The sequence below is a fragment of the Zonotrichia leucophrys genome, chromosome 19 (assembly GCF_028769735.1).
Source record: "Zonotrichia leucophrys gambelii isolate GWCS_2022_RI chromosome 19, RI_Zleu_2.0, whole genome shotgun sequence".
NCBI lineage: Eukaryota > Metazoa > Chordata > Aves > Passeriformes > Passerellidae > Zonotrichia > Zonotrichia leucophrys.
In genome coordinates this window covers 6,203,171-6,228,046 of record NC_088188.1, presented here as the reverse complement: position 1 = coordinate 6,228,046, position 24,876 = coordinate 6,203,171, and the positions used below count along the sequence as shown (strand labels likewise).

The 24,876-nt window shown below is 40.3% G+C and overlaps 1 protein-coding gene across 4 annotated transcripts in view; it reads right to left on the bottom strand.

Moving 5' to 3' along the window:
• TPST1 (tyrosylprotein sulfotransferase 1) overlaps positions 1-23,605 on the bottom strand; it is a 29,290-nt gene extending 5,685 nt beyond the window's left edge. For 3 of the 4 annotated variants that reach the window (XM_064729452.1, XM_064729453.1, XM_064729455.1), the window contains exons 1-3: positions 23,383-23,605; positions 16,084-17,022; positions 6,956-7,154 (exon numbers count right to left, since the gene is read on the bottom strand). In XM_064729452.1, the coding sequence (XP_064585522.1) occupies positions 6,956-7,154; positions 16,084-16,943 (1,059 nt within the window). In that variant the 5' untranslated portion in view covers positions 16,944-17,022; positions 23,383-23,605. Of the gene's footprint in view, positions 1-6,955; positions 7,155-16,083; positions 17,023-22,807; positions 22,826-23,382 lie in introns of those variants that run through there. The other variant, XM_064729454.1, reaches the window with a different exon arrangement.
• Between the last annotated feature and the right edge of the window lie 1,271 nt (positions 23,606-24,876).

The window sequence follows — 24,876 nt, the reverse complement described above, 5'->3', positions numbered from 1 at the left end:
TTGGAATTATTTCCAGTCTCAGCAAGAATTCAGTAAATTGAGGAGCAATGGGGTTTATAATTTCTAAGGGAATTATTTTGCAAGCCCAAATGGAATTCCAGCAGAGGGGGATCTGAAGCCGGTGTCAGTTTGTTGTTCAGTGTTGGCAGTATTCAAGCTGTTCTATTAAAAACCAAAACACATTCTTATAGCCAAACTGAATGGATATTATTCTCAAAAAGAGTTCAGAAAACAAGTTTCACATCCAGTTGCCTGAGAAAACCCCTTTAAACACACAGGGAGAACTTCAGAAGTGTGTTTAAATCCCCTTTAAACACACAGGGAGAACTTCAGAACAGAAGTGTAACCTAGAATTCTTTTTTATAGAAGATTAAAGCTTTTTTTTTTTTTTCACCCACTTTCCTGTCTGCTTTGGAAAGAGTCCCATTATATTTGGACAGTTCCAGTACACAAAAATAATGGGGTTTTTTTGTGTAAAAGTCACTCTGCAACCAAGTGTGCTTAGACTTTGTAAGCTTTAAAATATCTAAGCTGTAGAGGATAAGATGTTTAATTGTAAAAGGAAAAAAAATTAAAAAACACTGGCAAAAGCAGAGCTGAGCCCCTTTCTAGAACAACTCCACAGCACATGGAGTGCTCATCTTCCAGATTTTCCTGAACTTTTAAGGCAGCTTTAAAGGTTTACACAATTCTTCACCTCTGCTGGGGCTGCCAAGGAAGGGCCATGGGAGATGTAAATGTTTACCCAGCAGGGACAACACAGAGCAGGATCTTACACAGGCCCAGCAATGCTGCCAAAAGGCAGCTCCAACCACTCCTCAGTTTGCATTCTGGGTGGGAATAACTCTCTTTGTGCATTATTAATCTTATTTGTGCTGAGTTAAGGGGTTTGGGGTGCTGTGTTTGTTGTAAAAATGAGATAGCAGCACCTCTGGAGAGAAATAATGAAGTTGGGAATCCATGTGTTGGAAGAAACACCCACTAAAGGGAATATTAAATAAATTTAGAGAGGACTGAGAAGTCTGTGCTGTTGTGGTCACATGGAAATGGAATAAACCCCAAATTTTTGTTGTAAATATCAGAGAAAACACACAGAGGCAAATGCCTTCATGATCAGGTTAGTCAGTGAAAATGGAGATGCAGGGCCCTGAGCAGCTGGGCATCCAAACACCTCTGACAGCACAATTACCCTCATCCCTCAGGATAAATTATAAATACACTTTTTGCCTTTATCAGAGATTGCTGCTGCCCTTAAAACCTCAAAGAGAAACTCCTGAAACCCTGCTTGTCATGGATGTTTTGACTCTGATCAGGAGATGGCTCCTCATAATTAAACCAGGCATGAGACTGGAGTGAGGAAACTCTGCTTTTATCTCTGGGTATTGCTGTTGAAGGGAAGGGAGGGAAAAATCTTCCTTGATCAGCATTGACTCCGTTTATTCACTCAATCAGTCACTTTTAATAACCTTGTTAATGAAGTTCATGCACATTGCAAACCCGAGCTCACAATAGGTCAGAGATAACACACCAACCCCTCCTTATGTTTCCAATACCAAGATTTGTGTTCTCAAACTTACTTTTACTTTCCCAAAACAGCCAAAGATAGAATATCTACTTGTTATGAGAAAGCTGCCTGAGAACCCTGGTATGCAAGGTTCTCAAGGCCTTCATGTTTGTCACTTTTACTTGTAATTAAAAACAACCTGAGAACTTCTGCTGTTTACAGAAACAGGCTGGGAGAATTTGCTCCTCACAGCTGCCTTCCAAGCCATTTCTAAAAAAAAAAAAATCTCCAACATATTGCCATCAGCTGAACAGAAAACACCTTTAGCTGAACATAAACCAGAGCTGGAGAACAGCAGTAGAAGAACCACTGAATTCACAGAATTCCCAGAATTTACAGAATCACTGGGCTGGGAGAGACATTCAGGATCATGGAATCCAACCCAGCCCCAACCCCTCAGCCAAACCCTGGCACCCAGTGCCACATCCAGGCTTTGTTAAGGGATGGTGACTCCACCACCTCCCCAGTCCCAGAATTTCCAGAATTCACTGAATGACCAGGTTGGAAGAGACCTTTAAAATCGAGTCCACCCCAGCCCCAACCCCTCAGCTAAACCCTGGCACCCCGTGCCACATCCAGGCTTTGTTAAACACCCCCAGGGATGGGGACTGCACCACATCCCCAGACAGAACATTCCAGAACTTCACCACCCCTTCTGTAAAAAGCTTTTCCTTACATCCAGCCTATTTGAGCAGTGCTGGTGAAAAGCACAGCTCCTCCTCAGAAATTCTGTAATTCCACCTCTGCATCTCTCCAGGACAGGGAGCACAACTCCATGAAGAAGTTAAAAGAACTGACTGGAGTGTGTATTCCAAGCATACAAATTGATTTAGGGGGAAGGATGTGCCAAAGACAATCTGATGTAATTGATGACAGATGGGAGAGGAAACCACTGTGCCAACCATAACACAACCAAGCAGCTTCTCCTGGGGGCAGGCACAGCTCTGCAGCTGGGAGCTGCTCTCTGCTCTTCTGCTGGGCTCTGGCAAACTGAAATTCACTTTTACACCATCTCACAGTACTGATAAGGACATTTCACACACTGCTCTCATGAGGAGTGAAGCGCTTTTGTGTTTCCCCCCATAGACACTGGGCTAGCAGCTCACACACAGCTAATTATTTGCATTTTCTGCATAATTTCCAGCTGAAAACTTCATTTACTTCAGGATGTTGATTTCCTCTCTGCTCAGGATGTAGAAATTGTTCAAACTCTAGGAGGGAACAATGAGTAATTATGTATCCATAAGGAAGGAACCCTTGCAGTGATGAATTAACAGATCAGCAACAGAAAAACCACAGCACATTCAGGGAAGGCAAAATCCCCTCCTTGGAGAGGTCACAGGCACAGCACAGCCCTGGCCAGAGCCTGCTCTCCCTGCTCTGCATTCCTTAATCAGAAAAGATCAAATTGTCAGGCTGAACAGAAACCAGAGCAACACAAAGTTCATGGTTTTTAGTGAACACATCAGGGAAATGTGCTGGGCTCGTGGCTGGCCCAGGGCAGGTCCTGTCAGAGAGGTTTCATTTCCCAGCACAGCACTGGCAGAGCAGCACCAGAGCAGACAAAGCTCCCCTCATGCTCCTCGAACAACAGCAGAGATGTCAAAATACAAACCCAGGTTGTTTCTTGTTATTTTTGTGCTGCAGGAGCACAGAAACCAAACCTCAGCATTTTGGTGTCCTCCACAGGTGAAAAATCCAAATTTAGCAGAGAGCACTGCTTCCCTTGCATACCTGCAAGGAGACAGCATTTCTAATTTAAGCACTGGAGAAAATAATCATTTGTCTCCAGACTGACTAATAAAAGAATTATGTTTAAGCTGTACATATGGAAGTCACCAGCAGGGGACAGAAAAGGAGAAAAGAGGAATAAAGAACAGCAGCTGAGTATTCAGAAAGCTCAGGAAAATGAATATTTTGCACCACACCAGCAATCTCTTTCCATTCTTCTCCAGTACCAGCTTTTGGTTTAGGAATTTTTTCACTGCTGGTTCTCACTTCCATGATTAAGAGCAGCAGCTCTGAATTGTTGAGCATTATTTTCACTGTTGAGCATTATTTTCACCTTTAAGTGCAATTTGTGGTCTTTTCCAAGAAGAGACAGATTTTGCTCAGCTTTAGAATTCTAAACTTGATCTGTTTTCAATGAATACCATTCAAGTTCTGTGTTCACTTTAAAGTCTTGGAGACCACAAATACAAATATAAATATAAGAGAGCTGCTTCCAAACACAAAATGAGCCAATAAATGGCTACAAACAAGATCCAGATATTCCTACTATGCACTGGAAAGCAATTCTGGACAGATTTTCTTTGGCCAGCTTCATCCATATTCAGATACCCAGCACAAAACTCTGTCAAAGGCCATCCCAGGTGAAGAAATTGAAAGAAAGCAAAAGAAGTGATTTACAAATTCACCAGCTCAGAGTACACAGGAACACTTCACTTGCCAAGTGCCAGCTCCAAAAAGCTGGAAAAACCCAGATTTATTTATTTTATCCATTTAAATAAATGCCAGGCTGCAGCAGCAAGGAATAAATGAGCACAGGAGGAGAAAGGAAACCCCACAAGAGCAAACCCACACCAGAGTCTGAAACTGCCTGAAATCTTTGTGTTCCTCTATTTTTAAAGAAAAATTCTAAGTTGTGAACTCTCCATCTTGAACTTTTTTGCTTTCAGCATTCATTCAGAACACATCCCACATTTTATCTGTACAAACCACACATGCAAATGGAATTTTGGCAAAGAACAAGTGACTAGAAAAAATCTATACTGGGTAATACAATAAACAACAAAATTAAAAAGCTGTCTGGGGCTGTGAGTAAAGCTATTAAACTAAAATAGCAGCCAAAATATTAATGAGTGTTCCATATGTCTGCAATATTTAGATCAGCTTCAGTTTTTAACAGCTGCTCTTAGCACCAGTAAACAAACAAATTATCCTTCAAAGCAAACTTGGAAAAAGCCTCAGTAAACCCTGAGCCTTTGAAATTAGGTTTTCATTTCTTTAAAGTTGCCCTGGTTTTGTTTATTACCTGAATTCTTCTCGTGTATTGTGAAATCAAACCCATTTCAAGAAGAGACAGAAATCCAGACAATTTTTACAGCTTGGCCCACACAGGTGGAGGCTCAGAAAGGCTGGAAAAACTTCTGTCCATTTTATCACTGAGACACAACCAACAAAATTTGCAATTTCTAGTACTGAACACTTATTTTAACTGCAGACAACTTCATTTGTTTGTGAGCCTTTTAAAACAGGGAATTTATAAACTGGAACCAAAGAGGGTGGGTTACTTTTTCCATGCTGAGCTAGCAGCTATTAATTAAAAAAATCAACCTGCCAGCCTTTAATACACTGATTGTTGATTAATGACAATTTTTTTAAAAAATAAATAATGCAAGAATGTTTAGGGATTTCACAAACCCCAGTTTATTTTTCATTCCTATCCATCCCATCAGTATTCCAAGCAGTTTATTCAGGATCAGAGGGCTGGTGGAAGAGAGTCCTTTGAAATTGTTTAATTCAATTTTTTTTCCCTGATTACTCTGCTGCAGCAAAAAAGTCACTTTCTTTTAATAAACTAAGTCCAAAAAGAACAGAAGCAGAGTTATTAATTCTATTTCCAACAATGCTAATGAGTTTTTCAAGGGATACCTCCAGGGATAAACAGCTCTAGCAGCCCAACTACTCAAATTCCAACACCATTAAATTCAGACTCAAATCCTTAAGTTTGGGTTAATCAGCACCAGACCTTCCTCCATCTTTGGGTTGTTCTACAAAGAATTGGAAAATCAGACATTTTGATCATCCTGAGCTGTTTTCTATGGGTCATTTTTCAAACCCCACTGAGTATTTGGGGTGTGATTTTGGGACAGAGCTCCTGCCAAGCCTCATGTAAAAAACTGAGCTCGTCCATCAAGTTTGAAATCCAGACAAGAAAACTTTTCCCACTGTTAATTATGACTCAGCCTAATTGTTATATTATAAATCTTGATTTGTGTCTGCTCTAAAAACTTCACCTTTGCAGGAACAGCATTTGCCCCAGTAAACACCAAGAGCTAGATATGAAGAAATGATCAGTTATATTTTAAAATTATAATAATAATGTTACTATATAAGAAATTATTATAAAATTATATTGTTTTATATAATTTTATATATATTATATATATATATATAATACTATTTTTTTATTATGTATTAGATTATCAGATTATCTCATATGTCATATTACATAATATTACATTATACTATACTATATTATATAGTGTATTTCATAGTATATATTATATATTATATATTTCATATATAATATAGTGTATATTATATATTGTATTTTATACCGTATACAGCATATATTATATATAATAAATACTATATACTATATAATATATAATACACAACATAGCATTTATTTATTTCATTATATATTTATATTATATATAATATAATATTTATATATTATATATTTATACATTATACATTTATATATTATAAAATATTATTAAATATATATATATTATTATATATAATTATATATATATATTTTTATAATATCAATATATATATATAATATACTGATATTTTTATTAATACAGTATATAAATATATTATATATATATAAATATATTTATATATTACATATTTTATATATAATATATAATACATAATATATATTATTATATATATATTTATAAATTATATTATATATAATATTTATATTTAATATATATATAATTATAATATTATTATTTAATACTTATATATAATATATAATAATATATATATAGTATATAGTATATAGTATATAGTATATATTGTATAATATATAGTATATAGTATATTTATTATATATAATACTAAGTATGTATTATATCATTATATATTTATATAATATATATAGTATATAGTATATAGTACATAGTATATAGTACATTGTATATTGTATATAGTATATAGTATATTGTATATAGTATATAGTATATAGTATATAGTATATAGTATATAGTATATAGTATATAGTATATAGTATATAGTATATAGTATATAGTATATAGTATTGCCATGCAAACATCAGCATTTCCACAGCCCAATTTCCCAAGGCAAACCCAAGCAGAGGCAGCCCCAGATGAGGCTGAACACAGATTTTGGTTCAGAACTGACATTTCCAGCTCCCCAACCTTGTGTGCAGCTCTCAGCAGGCTCAGCTGCTCACACCAAGGAGCACAGCTCCAGTCCCCAAAGAATTCTTTCATTTCCCCCAAAGCAAACCCATTGTGAAGCAGCAAAAAGTGTCAGGACAGACTGCAAACCCCAGAGCAAACACAAAGCTCCTGCTCTAGAGCTGGAATCCATCCATCAGTGATGAACCCATAAACTCCTTATCCTTACCCTCCTGGTGTTTTCCAGCACTTTCTGATCGGGCTTGCCGTAGTTGGGGGGGTTGGCATAGGGGTCGTAGCCCAGCTTGGCCAGCATGGGGGCGATCACGGGCATGTCCTGCAGGACGTCAGCCGGGATCTTCCCCACCCACTTGGACAGCGCCTCCACATTCACCGGCTTGATCACTTGGTCAGTGGATCTTTCAACCCTGGGGAAGGAAAAAAATGATATTTTATTGAAGTGGAGGGAAAAATCTTCCTTGATCAGCATCGACTCCGTTTATTGACTCAATCAGTCACTTTAATAACCGTGTTAATGAAGTTCATGCATATTGCAAACCCGAGCTCACAATAGGTCAGAGATAACACACCAACCCCTCCTTTTGTTTCCAATACCAAGATTTGTGTTCTCAAACTTACTTTTACTTTCCCAAAACAGCCAAAGATAGAATATTTACTTGTTATGAGAAAGCTGCCTGAGAACCTGATGTGCAAGGCTTCTCAAGGCCTTCATGTTTGTCACTTTTACTTGTAATTAAAAACAACCTGAGAACCTCTGCTGTTCACAGAAACAGGCTGTGAGAATTTGCTCCTCACAGCTGCCTTCTGAGCCATTTCTGAACAAATCTCCAACAATATTTTCCATTATTAATGATTTAATTTTCAATTTCCATTCTATTCTTTCCATTATCCTATTTCCAACCAATTATTCTTCAATAGCATTAAGACCTTTAGCCTGTTTTATTTGGGTTTTTTTTTTGTTTGTTTTTTCTCCTATTTTTCTTCTTTCCCTCTCATAATTTCATGTTTTCTACAGAGCTGATGGGAAGTGAGGTTTTAATGAGAACAATTTGCACAATATTTGCAGATGCTGTAAGGTTTAGGCTCTCCCAATGCGCTGAAACAATTTCTTTATTCCATAAAAGCAGCAGAGAAAACCCAGCAACTGTTAAGTGAAAATAAACCCACATCTACACAGAAATCCATTTTCCCACTGGCACATTCTCACATTTGCTGTTTAATTGTCTGGGATTTATTAAAAGCTGTATTCTAAATTCCAATCCATGTGTTATTTCTTCTCACAACCATTCTGTGGCTCATTTTTTTTTAAACTTGTTTAATAAAAGAGAGACCTGAGATGACACAAAGCTACAAACTAAAAGAAATATTTTCCATAATAATTCCTTTGATTGTTTGGTCTTTACACAGATCTTAAAGGCAAGTGCACAATTAATGTCATATTTAGAAAATCATTGATTTCTTGTTCATTTAATGTAATTTTCATTTTTGCTCTACTTTTGTGGAATTTTATTTTTCCAGGGAAGAAATCTGGCATTGCTTTGTTCTGTCTTTATGATTGTAAGACACAAAATTGGTGTTTTATGGAAGCTGAAAAACAAAAAAAACTCTAAAAAACACCCAGAATTTTCAGCTTTATCTTCTTCAGAGGATATAAAATTTGAAATAAAAATTTGCAGAGCCTCAAACCAAAGGCAGGAGCTCAGAAGGGGATTTGGGACCAGGAGTTGTGATTAAATTTCAACATTCTGAGGGTTGTTAGACTGAGCTCCTAAGCCTGGGTGGAAAATTAAAAAGTTTTTTGTGATCTTCCTAATTAGAAGATGAGCATCTGACTCCACATTAAATTAGCAAGAAAAAAATCTGCTAAAAATTGAGATTTAGAAGTTCAAAGCATCACAACAGGAGTCCAGAGGTGGATTGGGACACTCAGGAAAAAAATATCATGAGGTGTTTGAAAAAATTAAAATTTATTTATGGTCCTTAGAGCCAGCCAAGCCTGAAACCTCCTCACCAAAACTGCAAATTGATTTGGGAATTTAAAATCAGGGTGATACTGGGAGAACAAGGAAATGAGCTTGCAGGACACCCCAAAAATGGGTGTTAAGATAAATCTGAGTCTAAATTTGTCACAGATGGATTCCCCACCCTGATGACAAATTTTCAAGTGTGTTTTGTCCCTCTGTCATTTTAATCTTTGCTAACAATATCCTCAGCATGAAACCTTCCTGGGGATTGACCACACTTGGCTGCTCCCAAAAACTGATCAGAAATCCACTGCTAAAATCCAACTGATCAAAAATCCACTGCTAAAAAATCCAACTGATCAAAAATCCACTCTTAAAATCCAACTGATCAAAAATCCACTGCTAAAATCCACTGATCAAAAATCCAACTGATCAAAAATCACTGCTAAAATCCACTGATCAAAAATCCAACTGATCAAAAATCCACTGCTAAAATCCAACTGATCAAAAATCCACTGCTAAAATCCAACTGATCAAAAATCCACTGCTAAAATCCAACTGATCAAAAATCCACTGCTAAAATCCAACTGATAAAAAATCCAACTGATCAAAAATCCACTGCTAAAATCCAACTGATCAAAAATCCACTGCTAAAAAATCCAACTGATCAAAAATCCACTCTTAAAATCCAACTGATCAAAAATCCAACTGATAAAAAATCCAGCTGATGAAAAATCCAACTGATAAAAAATCCACTGCTAAAATCCAACTGATAAAAAATCCACTGCTAAAATCCAACTGATAAAAAATTCACTGCTAAAAAATCCACTGCTAAAAAATCCACTGCTAAAAAATCCACTGCTAAAATCCAGCTGATAAAAAATCCACTGTTAAAAAATCCAACTGCTAAAAAATCCACTGTTAAAATCCCACTGATAAAAAATCCACTGCTAAAATCCAACTGATAAAATCCAACTGATAAAAAATCCAACTGATAAAAAAATTCACTGCTAAAATCCAACTGATCAAAACTCCACTGCTAAAATCCAACTGATCAAAAATCCAACTGATCAAAAATCCAACTGATCAAAAATCCACTGCTAAAAAATCCAACTGATAAAAATCACTGCTAAAATCCACTGATAAAAAATCCACTGCTAAAAAATCCAACCGATGAAAAATCCAACTGATCAAAAATCCACTCTTAAAATCCAACTGATCAAAAATCCAACTGATAAAAAATCCACTGCTAAAATCCAACTGATAAAAAATCCACTGCTAAAATCCAACTGATAAAAAATCCACTGCTAAAAAATCCAACTGATAAAAAATCCACTGCTAAAATCCAATTGATAAAAAATCCACTGCTAAAAAATCCAACTGCTAAAAAATCCACTCCTAAAATCCAACTGATAAAAAATCCACTGCTAAAATCCAACTGCTAAAAAATCACCACTGATAAAAATCCAACTGATAAAAAATCCACTGCTAAAATCCAATGATCAAAAATCCACTGTTAAAAAATCCACTGATAAAACCCAACGTAAAAAATCCAACTGCTAAAATCCAACTGATAAAAAATTCACTTCTAAAATCCAACTGATCAAAAATCCACTCTTAAAATCCAACTGATCAAAAATCCAACTGATCAAAAATTCACTGCTAAAATCCAACTGATAAAAAATCCACTGCTAAAACCCAACTGCTAAAAAATCCACTGCTAAAATCCAACTGATGAAAAATCCACTGCTAAAATCCAACTGATAAAAAATCCACTGCTAAATCCAACTGATGAAAAATCCACTGCTAAAATCCAACTGATCAAAAATCCACTGCTCCACATTTGGGCTGGTTAAATCCTTCCCTGTGCTTTCAGTTAAGGTGGGAAGGAAAATAAAACCAATTTGTGGGAAGGAAAAAAAAAATCAATTTGTGGGAAAGATTCCTCAGATGAAGAATTTATGAGGACTGTGAGGGAAGACAGATTGGGGGCAGGAGGAAAGAAAAAATACAAAACTCCAAACAGAAAACCAAGGGAACACCAATTCTTGGGTAAATGGAATATTTGGCAGTGATGAGTTTCAGCTTTGGGAAGCACACAGGACTAACCCCAAATAATTCTGCATCTGTACCAGAATCAAATGAGAGCTAGGTACTAAATATAGTAAATTCTGAAGTAATTCTGCCTAGACAGCTATTTCCATAAAAAACCTAATAAAAACTGCTCGAGAGGGGTTGAGATTTCTTTACATCAGCACAGCTGCTTTCACTCAGGCAAATGCCAGAGCTCAATTAACAATCCTGGTTAGAGCATGGAGTCCATAATGAATTCCTTCAACAGCCACGTTGGCAGGGGCTTCAAACCCCAGAAAATCCCATTCCTACAAATCCTGCACGTCCCTACAGCCCTTGCAGTTTTTTCCTGGATAAAAATCAAAATTAGGGTTGAGAAAGAAATTTTGAACAATTTTTAGCAGGTACTAACATGGTTGTAAAGATCTTTTAGTGATGCTGTGAGCTCGTTCTCAAAATGATTTTAAATATGTCAAGATGGTAAAAAATGGTCAGAATTCTTTTATAAAAATATCTGTAACAATTAAAACATCTCCAGCATCCTAATCTGAAGATCTGGAGGTGTCTTAGGTGAGTGAGAGGTGATGAAAGCAGGGGGCTCTGCTTGTTTCCAGAAATTCTTACACAATATCCCAGCTGGGAATGCCAAACCCAGCAGGTTTTCACTGGAACAACAGCATCAAACTGGGAAATTTCAACTTCTCCCTGCAGAATTTCAACTGGAATGTCAAACACACAAGACAGGTATTTAAGGTTTTGATATTCACTGGGATTTCTGCAGCCCTTGAAGGGCTGAGTCACTGAAATCATCAAATCCTGCAATGAAAATCAAATTTCACCACCCACTGCAAGGCTGTTGGATTAGATAAAGCCACCCCAGACACAACAGCCATTTCTCAGTCTTTTTCCAGCATTGCCAGAGCCTCCTAAAATCAGAAATTGCTTCCCAAGATCATCTCCTGAGAGATAATAAAGGCATAAAGAACTCTGGGACCAGACTGAACTGAGGGTCACAGGAACACGTTCACACACTTTTGTCTTAAATGTGAAGGTTTTACTAAAAAAACCCCACAATATTATCATTATTATTATTAATGTTATTATTAAACATATTTTTGTGTTGTGATTATTATATTTACTTCAAAATAAACACTTTTTTGTTTCTAAAAATTAAGAAAATGGCATTGCTCAAGCCATTTTCTTAATTTTCAGAAACAAATGTTCTCAACTCCTCACAACTCATTCCAGCAGATTTGATAATAATTATTAGTAAGAATTCAGTAAGGTGGTTGAGTTTTATGATATAAGGGTTCATCAATTTTTAAAAACACCAATCTGGAAGCTGTAAGGCTTCCAGTAATATTTTACTAGAAATGGGATTATGGAGTTATTTTTTACTTAAAGCTTGGCAACCACCAAAATAAAAAAAAATAAAAATAGGTTATCTCCACTCAGGTGCTGCTGAAGCAGCCACAAACCCCAGGAATGAGGAGAAGTTCCCATGTGGATCAGGTTCCAGGCAGGTATCACAGGATAACAGTGAAAATGGGAAATCTGCTACTGAAAACTCTGCCAAAAAAAGGGATGAGATCCCTCTTGATAACCTGGGAACAGCAGAGGCTTTTCCTCAGTGGGAATGGTGATGTGAAACCTCCACTCTGGAAATATCTGATTGTTACCTGAGCCTAAAGTTCTCTTTGTAATCACTGATAATAATTTTATATTTGTTTTAAATCAAATGCCTTTATAATATATTAGAAAATCCACAGCTGTGTTCCTAGGCGTTAAATGAAGGAAATTTCCCCATTTTTATTTCCAAAATTGGATTTTAAATAAGTAGAATTCTCTGTAACAGCCTGTGAGTGCTTGCTGTGCAAGGTGCCTCTCACTCAGAAGCACTTGGCCAGTGCTGAATATTCCAAATATTCACAGTGCTGAATATTCCAAATCCAGGAGCTGAGTAATTGAACTGGGCAGCCCTTGCTGCTGGAACAGGGCTTCTTATTCAGGATTTTAAAAATAATTCTGATGGATTCAAAAATAGGAGGAGTGTCAAAATGTGACAGTTTTCTCTCTCAATGTAAAGATGAAACAGTTTCTGTATTTCAGCAGTTCAGCTGTGGCAAAGAAACCAGAGAGAATAAATCAGATTATCTCTTAACAACACCCATCGTTTTCCTAGGCAGAGCTGAGTTTTGGATTCTGAAAGCAGCTGAATCAGGTGCACAGATGGCCTGTTGTAGTGTGTTGTTAAGTTTCTTGTGTTATTCCCCCAATTTATGTATTGTTCTCCCCTATTATGTGTAAAATGGTTTCGTTCCCCCAGTTTTTCCCGCCAGTGCTAGCCTGTCAGCTAAGTTGCTATGGTAACTTCGCTATTCATAGTTGCCGATATGTAATTGCTCCTCCCCTGGTTTCCCTTATAAGTGAAAGTTGTTTCCTCCCTGTCCAGTCAATCACTCCCTTTCTCCTCCCAGGTTTCGAGAACCTTCTCCTCTCTGGAGATGGTGGCTGGCTGGGGTCCCAGGACACCTCCTTTACCTTTTGATTATTGGTCTCCATGGAGTGTCAGTTCTGTGAAGTTCATCCCCTCACCTTTCCCGATTGGTTCCGCCTGTACCCACCCCCCTCCTTTATAATCCTGTTTCACCCCCTATGGGAAAACTTTTTCCCGGTTGGTTTCCCCGTGTTTGGATCCCGCAACACCTTCAATAAACCGATGTTTAACCCCGGGAAATGGTCAGCTCCGATGTTTAACCCCGGGAAATGGTCAGCTCCGTTCCTCCCCAATCCCAGCGGTGTGAGCCAGTCCGCAGCCAGCACAGCCCGAGGCCCTCAGACGCCGAAGGGAGCTGGCCAGGAATTGCAGAGGGGCGTCGGCCTTTCGCCCTCAGCTAGCCGGACTCTAAACTTCGGGCCACATATGCCCCCCTCTGCACCCCTCCTTTATAATCCTGTTTCACCCCCTATGGAGAAACTTTTTCCCAGTTGGTTTCCCCGCGTTTGGATCCCGCAACACCTTCAATAAACCGATGTTTAACCCCCGGGAAATGGTCAGCTCCGTTCCTCCCCAATCCCAGCGGTGTGAGGCACAGCCCGAGGCCCTCAGACGCCGAAGGGCGCTGGCCAGGAATTGCAGAGGGGCGTCGGCCTTTCGCCCTCAGCAGCCGGACTCTAAACTTCGGGCCACATATGCTCTCCTCTGCAGATGGCGCCCACGCGGGGATGGCCCAAGAGAGCAGTGAAAGATCTGCTTACAACAAGGTTACTTTTCACCAACAAGTTTGTCATTTTGGGAGCACATGCCAGGGGAAAGCTGCCAGCTCTGCTTTCCATTCTCCTGGAGCAGTTTCTCCAGTTTCAGTCAGAGGATGCTCTTGGCAAGCTCAGCTCCAAGGCCATTCCTGCACTACAACACTGAACTCAGTGGGTGTGTGGGTGACACCAGGCTGGAGAAACAGCTCAGCTTTATTTGGGGCCACAGAGAAAAGCAAAGCTCCATCAGATACTCACATTCAGCTTGGCCTTGACTGGTAAAACTTTGCTGACATTACACAGTAACCAATCTGAGACTGCAAACTGCTCATTGGCATTAATGCTGCACCACAAGTCAGCTGCCCAAGGGAGAAACTGGAACCAAGCTGGGATTTTTATCTACAAAATATACTATTGTGTATATATCTTTTATATACTATTTTACCTATATTTTATATACTGTTTTATATTTTTATATACTATTTTAGTACAATATATTTTTATATGCTATTTTAGTAAACAGTATAGTATATTTTTAATATAGTACTTTAGTATAGTATACTATATTTTTATATACTACTTTAGCATAGTATAGTATATTTTTATATACTATTTTACTATAGTATCATATACTATATTTAATGTACTATTTTAGTATAGTATGCTATATTTTTATATACTATTTCAGTATAGTATACTGTATTTTTATACAGTATTTCAGTATAGTATACCACATTTTTATGTATTATATTAGTATAGTATACTATATTTTAATATACTATTTTAGTATAGTAGACCAGATTTTTTATATATTATTTTAGTATGGTATACCATATTTTTATATACTATTTTAGTATAGTATCATATACTATATTTAATGTACTATTTTAGTATAGTATGCTATATTTTTATATACTATTTCAGTATAGTATACTGTATTTTTATACAGTATTTTAGTATAGTATAGTATATTTTTATATATTATTTTATTTTGGTATACCATATTTTTATATACTATTTTAGTATAGTATAGTATATTTTTATATATTATTTTATTTTGGTATACCATATTTTTATATACTATTTTAGTATAGTATAGTATATTTTTATATACTATTTTACTATTATATAGTATATTTTTACATACTATTTTACTATAGTATAGTATATTTTTATGTACTATTTTACTATAGTATACTATATTTTTATATACTATTTTACTACAGTATATTTTTATATGCTATTTTACTATAGTATACTGTATTTTTATATACTATGTTAGCATAGTATATTTTTACGTACTATTTTAGTATAGTATACTATATTTTTATATACTATTTCAGTATAGTATACTATATTTTTATGTACTATTTCACTATAGTATACTATATTTTTTACATACTATTTCAGTATAGTATACTGTATTTTTATATACTATTTCAGCATAGTATAGTATATTTTAATATACTATTTCAGTATAGTATATTTTTAATGTACTATTTCAGTATAGTGTACTATATTTTTAATATACTATTTTAGTATAGTATAGTATATTTTTAATGTACTATTTTAGTATAGCATAGTATATTTTAATATACTATTTCAGTATAGTATAGTATAGTATATCTTTAATGTACTATTTTAGTATAGTATACTATATTTTTTACATACTATTTCAGTATAGTATACTGGTTTTTTATATACTATTTCAGCATAGTATAGTATATTTTAATATACTATTTCAGTATAGTATATTTTAAATATTATTTCAGTATAGTATAGTATATTTTTAATGTACTATTTCAGTATAGTATAGTATATTTTTATATACTATTTTACTATAGTATAGTGTATTTTTAATATACTATTTTACTACAGTATTGTGTATTTTTAATATACTATTTTACTATAGTATTGTGTATTTTTAATACACTATTTTACTACAGTATTGTGTATTTTTATATCATATTTTCGAACAGTATGGTATATTTTTGATATACCATTTCAGAACAGCAGAAGGCGAAGGCCGAAGGCTCATACTCACTTGGAAAGCGAAACCCCCCCTGCTTTGCCAATCATCTCCTCGTGGTGCAGCACGGCCTGGTTCCAGGGGATGTGCAGGAACTTGAGCAGAGTCCGCATCCACCTCTCGGGGTGCAGCACCAGCTGCTCGTAGTGCACCAGCATGCAGCGCTGGAATCCCACCTCCATGCACTGGTTGTACATGGTCTCGATGGCCCGGTTCCACTTGGTCAGGCAGTCCCTGTAGCTGTTGAGGTCAAAGCCAGCTATGGTGACCCTCCTGGAGATCATGGAGTGCACCGAGGCGCGGCCATCCCGCACCATCAGCAGGAATTTGGCGTTGGGGAAGATCCTGGCCAGGTAAGTCAGGGATTTCAGAGCGAAGGGATCCTTGTTGCACAGGTAGGGCGCGGGCTCGCCGTGCTTGACGATGATCTCCAGCAGGAAGGCCTGCATGGCCGAATCCAGCACCTCATCCGTCACGCCGGCCTCGTCCAGGCGGATTTTCTCCTTGCTGGACCTGGCCCACATCTGTTTGACGGCCAGGATCCTGGGGATCACCCTGGTCTCCTCCCCGCAGCGGATGTCGGGGTGCGCGTCCAGCATGGCGCGCATCAGCGTGGTGCCGCTGCGGGGCACGCCCCCGATGAAGATCAGGGGCATGTCCTTGCTGTAGGGCAGGCTCCTGTTGGCACTGCCACCGCTGCCGGTGCCACTGGGGGCTGTCCCCGGGGCGGCCCTGGCGCTGTCCCCCCGCGGGGGCTGCCCGCGCTCCTCCATGCGGTGGTGGCACTCCATGGCGTGCTGGCCCAGGTACAGCACCGTCACCGAGCTGATCACCAGGCACGCCAGCAGCAGGTTCTGCTTCAGCTTGCCCACCATCTTGGCAAGGACCACAACACCTCCTACTCCAAATTATCCTCTAGTGCCATGGGGATCCCAATCCTGAACAAATTAAGGTCTGGAAAGAGGAGAAAAAAGTTAAAAATTAGAATATTTTTACAATAAATGACTTTTCCAAGAGATGAGACAAAAACACCTCCTACTTCAAATTATCCTCTAGTGCCATGTGCCATGGGGATCCCAATCCTAAACAAATTAAGGTCTGGAAAGAGGAGAAAAAAGTTAAAAATTAGAATATTTTTACAATAAATTACTTTTCCAAGAGATGAGACCAAAACACCTCCTCACTCCAAATTATCCTCTAGTGCCATGGGCATCCCAAGCCCAAATAAATTAAGGTCTGGCAAGAGGAGAAAAAAGTTTAAAAAATTACTTTTCATGAGATAACACAAGAAATTACACTTGGAATTACTTTTCCAAGAGATGAGACAAAAACACCTCCTACTCCAAATTATCCTCTAGTGCCATGGGGATCCCAATCCTAAACAAATTAAGGTCTGGAAAGAGGAGAAAAAAGTTAAAAATTAGAAGTTAGAATATTTTTACAATAAATTATTTTTCCAAGAGATGAGAAAAGTACAAGAGATGAGAAAGGAGAAAGGAGAAAAGGAAAGGAGAAAAGGAAAGGAGAAAAGGAAAGGAGAAAAGGAAAGGAGAAAAGGAAAGTACAAGAGATGAGAAAGGAGAAAAAACACCTCCTACTCCAAATTATCCTCTAGTGCCATGGGGATCCCAATCCTAAATAAATTAAGGTCTGGAAAGAGGAGAAAAAAGTTAAAAATCAGAATATTTTTACAATAAATGACTTTTCCAAGAGATGAGACAAAAACACCTCCTACTCCAAATTATCCTCTAGTGCCATGGGGATCCCAAGCCCAAATAAATTAAGGTCTGGAAAGAGGAGAAAAAAGTTAAAAATTAGAATATTTTTACAATAAATGACTTTTCCCAGAGATGAGATAAGAAATTACACTTGGAATTACTTTTCCAAGAGATGAGACAATGAGATGAGAAGTTATTCTTGGAATTACTCAAGGAATTACTTTTCCAAGAGATGAGACAAGACTGAGTCTGAACCCCCAAAATACCCTAAATAAAAGCAAGGTTTCTTATTTCTTTTTCAGAAAGAAATTTCTGAATTTCATAAATTTCTCATTTCTTCTTCTCATTTCTTTTGCAGTTCAGCTTCAGAAAACTGCATTATTCAAAAGTAATTTTCATTTCTACAGATGAGAAACAAAACAATAGATGATTTCTAAACATCCATAAGAGTCTGAGCAAAACTTTTTGATAGAAAATAGTTTCAAAATCTGTTGAATTCCATTTCCAAGAAGGACTAAGAACATTCCATGTTTTAGAGGGAATATCAGAGATTATATCAAATATTGGTTTAGACAAATCTTTATTCTGCTGCTGGATGACTCCACCTGTATCTTTATTTTTCCCATTTTTAACAGTTGATGTAGAGATACATTAATTTACATGCACATTAGAGATACATTAATTTAAATGTAATTTACCTGTGTTCTGCAGCTCACCTGCTTTGGGTTTTTGGATCAGGTGAGCTGAAAACTGATTTTTCTTCCCAAAACTGACTCTTCTTCCCAAAATCCCAATTAAATTTGTACTCTTCTTCCCAAAATCCCAATGAAATCAGTGCTCTACTGGAATTTTAAGGAAGCTGTGGCTGTTCAGGGCTGAAACAGCTCACTCAGAATCACAGATGCTTTTAATTGGGAGGAGCTCCAATTCACCCTCTGTGAAAAGTTTCATTCTGCTCACAAACCTCTCTTTCCTTTAACTGGACCTTAAATATCACATTAAAAAACATTTTAAAAAAATACCCCTCAAATTCCCAGAAATTTAAGTGGAGGTCACTTGAACAGTGCTCAAAAAGTAAGGAAAATAAATCATGCTGTTCATATTTCCATAGCACCAAAAATCAAAGTTTCTCTTCTGAAAGATTCAGCCTGCAGACCTAACTTGAAATTATGGAAGGGGAAATTGTTCTACTTCAATAATACAGAATCTTTTAAAATTGTTTAGATACAGCACCCACTGGAGAGAAGAAACAGCATTTCAGCACAGAGCACACAAACCCTACAAATATTTACATTTCATCCAATCCTTGCCATTACTCAGTTTGTGTAAATGCCACAAAACTAATTTAAAGAAGGAAAAACAAAATCCTCCACAGAAAGCTTCCTCTTCCAAACTAAACCTGCTCCTTGAAGACACACCAACATTCCCAAATGCAGGAGTCAGGTAGGTGATCACTGGAGAAAAGCATATCAAGGTCAAATTTAAGATTTATATTAGAATATCTGATCAACCAAAATCAAATAAACCAAACATGAACAACAAAGCTGAAGAACTCTCAGTATTGGAGGAAAGCTGGTGACTGAAGGCTGAAATCTTTAATTTAATTTTAAGCAAGTGATGACTCCCTGTGGGCACAATTCCAGCTGTGGATTCCAGACTCTGAGGAGGTTTCCTGAATTTCTGTGAGTATTGATTCACCCCCAGCACCAAAATCCAGCCACGTGCCAAAACCCCACAGCAATCACCCACAAACACCTTCATTCAATCAGCTCAAACTTTGGGATGTTCAAAGCTGCCAAATGTGGGATCTCAGCACCTCAGGACTGAGGTGTCACCGAGAGCACCCTTGGGGGGCTCGGGAGTCCTGGAATGTTCCAGAAGTGTCTGGTGGCTGGACTTTGATCCTACACAGGAGACGACACCTGTATGAGGACAGGAGGGTTTCACCGGGGTGAATGGTGAAGGGATGAGTTAGTTAGAGAGTGAAACACAGGGTTTAGGATTTCTGTACAGGGGGGTTTAGAGAAGTAAGATGGAGGAATTGGGGCGTGTCCTGTCCTTCTTCTTCTTCTTCTTCTCCTCCATCTTCTGTGGTGATGGTGGCACTTTGGGATTGGTCATTACTAAAAGTGCACTGGGCAATAAGGGTGAAAGGTATTGGGGAAAAATGATAAATATTGTACACGTAACTTTGGGTATAAAGATAGGTGACCGCCCGGAGGGAGGGGAGTGTGCTCATGGCTGGCTGCTGAGCAGAGCTCTGTCGGGCCGAGAGAAAATCTTTTAGATAAACAATTAATAAACACCGAGACCGAGAAAAGAACTGAAGCCTCTTCTGCTCCTTTGAAACGCGGCTGCCCCAAGGCCACCCCGGGCCTTTCCAGGCCATCCAAACAGCCGAAAACCGGACAGCCAAAGGCTGCAAGGCCATAAAGAATCAGGATTTAGGTGTCCTACAACCTTCTGTGCTGGGTTTTTACCTGGAGCATGCACTGCCATAAAAACCAGAGAGGAGCAGTCAGGAACAGCTCACAAAATTCAATTATTCTCCAAGCCAGCAAACTCCCCTGTGTGCATCATTTCCAAGGAAAGCTCTTTGGGATGAGGATGACATATGAAAGTTGCTGCCCTTGTGCAAACAAACCCCACCTTCCCATGAGTAAGGGCTCTGGAGAGCATCTGTCAGCCTGAAGGGTTATAAAAGTTATTATTGCTCTGCTGTTAACAGGAATTCAATTGACAGCGTTTCAAAATCACAGCAGGGCAATCAGCAAACTCTGAGCTTTGAAATGTTGTGGGGTTTTTATCTGAGGAGGGCAAAGTGCCACTCACCTTACAAACACAGGCAGCTTTTATTTAAAAAAATCCCAACACAAGCCCCACAATCACCCAAACAAACACAAAAACAGGAGCTGAGGAAGTTGGAGAAGGCTACAATGGCAGAGAGGCCTTTGGCAGCAAGTTGCAAGTGCCAGGAGAAGAAAGAATTCCCAGAAAAATTCATGTGGAACTCTAAAAAAATAATAAAAAAAAGAATTAGGATCTACAAGTTTCATCACAAGACAGTGCAGCCAAGCAGAATTGTGTGTGAGTGAATTCTGTGCCCAGAAAAGTCAGGCCCGTGAGTCAGCCTCAGATGATGTGAGCACAGCAGATCTGACTGCACTGCTTTGTTTCCTTCCCCTGCTCACAATCCATCCTCCTGCAGCAGGTCAGGACCTTTTTCCTCAAGTTCATCCAAAAAACGTTGAAAATTTTGAGCTTAGTCAAGAGGCAAAGCTCTCCATTTGTATCTCATGCTAGTTTGGGGATTGTTGGCGTTTCAAACATTCCCTGCAGAGGAATAAAAGCTGCTCCATTCCCAGGAATCCTGTGGAGTTCCAGAGCTCAGATTTCCCTGTGGAGGCTGGACAGGGAGCAGCTCCCTTCTCAGCTGAGAGGGCAGTGCCAGTGGCATCACCCATCCCAAAATAAAACACAGCCCCAGATATAGAAATAGCATTTCTCAGTGATTAACTTGTCCTCTGCTTGCATGGCCTCAACTCCTGGCTCTGATTCTGACCATCAGAGCTCCTTCTAGGAAGAGCACAGCTTGGATTTTATGGGATTTGGGAGAGGTTTTTAATGGGATTTGTTCCTGATTTTGTTCCTGATTTGTTCCAAGTGCACTGAGCAACTTCCCCTTACAGCTCCCACTGCAGGAATGTTTTCACACATTTCAGCATTGGTTGAAAAATGGAAAGGGCCAGAGTTTGAGCTCAGCTCTTCTGGGAGGAAAGGTCACACTCAGCTCTGTGTCAGCAGGGCATGAGGCTCCACAGGCATCCTCAAAGCAAAAAAACAATAAAAAAGGAGATTTTTGTGCAGGAGAAAGAGAGAAGTAGGGGAAGAGTTCACACCATTGGAAAGTTGTCTTTCCCCTCATGTTTTCCTACCATGCTCCAAGGATTGCTTTTCCTCTTCAGGGAGCTGCTCAATCCCTGATTCTCTGGGGTTATGACAACAACACCCCCTCCCCAGCCAAAATGCTCCAAAATACAGAAACAGAAGATTCTGATGCACAGCCTGACCACTACACCCAAAACTACAAAGGAAATTCATTTTACAGTGGCTGAATTGAATGGAAAAACATCCCAAAGTGCTGCCATCCATCATCACTCTGCTGGGGAAGGAGAAATGAAAATGCTGGTGGGACTTTAAAAAGTCAATGTCAACTCTATCAGTGTCTTCCCTGCCTCTTCCTGCACCTTTCACTTTTTCTCTCTTAAAATAAATACTGGAGAGGCAGCAGGTACTGGGAATTCTCAAGAATCACCCTCAAAACAATGCACACATAGAAAGTGAAGAGTTATTTCTCAGAGGAACATCTCCCCTAAGCTCTTACAGCATCCCTACATGAAACTTTCCATATCAGGGAATACAACACACAACTGTGCAATAATTTCACTATTTCTATTACAACCACATTATACAGAGTAAAAAAACCATATGCTCATACTTATGCATTTCAGTTTTGTTACCCAAGCACTCAAAATTCAACATTTTTAGGTTCTTCAATATTTAAGGCCTCTAAATTGACTTTAAAAATCACATAATTAAAAAGTTCTGCTTCAAATGAAAGGAAATATCCTTAACAATTCTGCTTTACTTACATCTAGAATATATACAGCAAATTATCAGGATTTGCATAGAAAATGGTTAAAAAAGAGTTACCAACATGCTGCTGGTTATGCAAAAACAAACAGTGTTTGTTAATTTCTACAGTTCCTGCTGGAGAACAATCCAACAAAAGGAATTTCACTGGCGACACACAGAGGCTTTGAGCTCTCTAATGTTACACATAAAAGAAGAAAAAAGGGGAAAAGGAGAGGGAAAATGTCACACTGAGAGCAGATGAGTTCTCTGTGTGCTCCTCAGAGGGATTTCAGCGCTCCGTTCTACACCAAGGCAATGCAGAGACTCAAACTCCTCCGGAACAGCAAAACCACCCAGACCCACAGAAACCCGCACGGCACACTCACAAAAACAAATGGAAATCGCAGCGGCGGCACCAAACCCAGCTCCAGCCAAGCGACAGCTCCAACTCCTGCTATAAACGATCAAACCGAGAACCGATCAAACTGAACCGATCAAACCGAATAGAACAGGCGGCTCCAGGGAAGGGAAGGTGTCCCCGCAGCCCGTTAGGCTTCTCCCAGCCAGCCCGTTCCGTACCTGCCCGCAGGTACCGACCCAGCGCTCCAGCCCCGGCCCCGGTGTCCCCCTGCCCACCGCGGCCACTCCGGGCCCTCCCCGGCACCGAACAAAGGCACCGGGAGCCGCTGCCGGCACTTCTCCCGCCCGCAGGGAAACTTCGGCAATGCCCCGGCTGCGGGGAACGAGCACCGGCCCGGCCCTGCGCGCATCCCCGGGGCTGCCCGGCCCGCCGGGGACCCAGCGGCTCCTGCGGCCGCCTCAGGCCGCGGCCCCCAGCCCCGAGCACGGCCGGGCCGCGGGCGGGGCAGGGCGGAGCGCGGCGGGCGCGGGGAGCGGAGCGGCGGCCACGGAACCGCCCCGGGCTCGCCTCAGGTGCGCGGCGGGCGCGGCCGCCCCTCACCTGCGCTGCTGCTGCTGCTGCTGCTGCCACCGCCCCCGCGCCCGGCTGGAGCCGCGCAGCAGCGGCACGGCCGCCCCTCCGCCGCCGCGGCTCCGCTCGGGCACCATCGCAGTGGGCAAGGAGCGAGATGGGAGCGGGAGCGGCTCCGGTCGCGGGACGAGGAACGGGAGCGGCTCCGGGAGCGGCCGCGGCGCCGCCGCCTTCCCTCAGCCGCGCGGCTGCGGCTGCCATGGAAATCACAACCACGCCCTGATTGGTCGCGGGCCTCGATGTGTCGCGGGCCGTCATTGGGTGGCCGCGGGTGATTGGCAGCGATAGGAGGCGTGGCCGTCGCGGTGACCCCGCCCCTCTCGCACATCTGGCGCGCACAGCTGGCCGCGGGCGGGGCGCGCACTCGTCTGGAGCGGGGACCGCACGCGCGGCAGCGTCTGGCCAGATGTGCCAGGCAGATGTTGGCGGCCCGGCCCGGCCCGCACGTCCCCCTTTGCTCACCGAGAATTATCCTTGAGTTACAAACACGGACAGAACTCTGCCAGAGTTCTGCCCCCGAGCTTGGCTTTACAGCCGGAACCTCCCAACGCAGCCCAGCTCCAGCTGTTCTGTAAATGGAGAGAAACTCCGGTGCTGACAGCCCCGCTGAGGGCTCAGGTGTCCCCTGGGGTCACACACCTGCTCTGCGGCACAGGGAGGCGCCAGCCACGTGTCCACCACGTGTGCAACTGGGAAAACATCTGGAGCAGGAGCCAGAGGCTGAGCCAGCTGCTGGCACAAACCCCAGCTGTGACCCACAGCTGGGTGAGGCAGCCAGGAAAGGAGCGAGGGTGACTCTCAGCCCCTGGAGGTGCAGCTTTACGAGGAAATTCACATCTCCAGATGAACTCACCTCTGACAAAGCTCGGCCTGAGGCCACCCTGCCCCCTCATGCCCAGTGCTCCTGTGGAAATCCAGCTTCAGCTCCTCACCAGCAGGAAAACTCGTTGGGTTGGACTTGCTAAGGTTGACACAGCGATCTGCAAATGCTAAATCCAACTGCAAACACATTTCTTCTCCACAAACACAAACCCGGATGCAGACAAACAGCCTGCAGACATGCAGGGTCACAGCAAAGGGAACAATCCCACAGGACATTCCCCAGATTGGTGCTGCCTGCCAACTGATGGGGGAAAAATCATCCAAAAATATTCAACATCCCAAAATTCAGTCTGGGAAAAGCCACAGAGAAAGAGGAAAATCACTTCTCTCTAGAGGTGAATATGGATTAGATCAGGTGCATTTTATTTGCTAAGAAAATCAATATTTGCCATGCAAGCAGATACCTGTATCCGTGACAGGGACAATTATTTTCATTTTTTGAAAAGCTCTGCCCTGTAAGTCCTGAACTTCCAGAGTATCCAGCACTTGAAAACCTTTTAAATATCCTCAGAGAGCTGCTGGGAGCCCAGAAAAACCCACAACTCCTTTCAAAGGTGGCAAAATCCCTTTCAAATCTCTTTT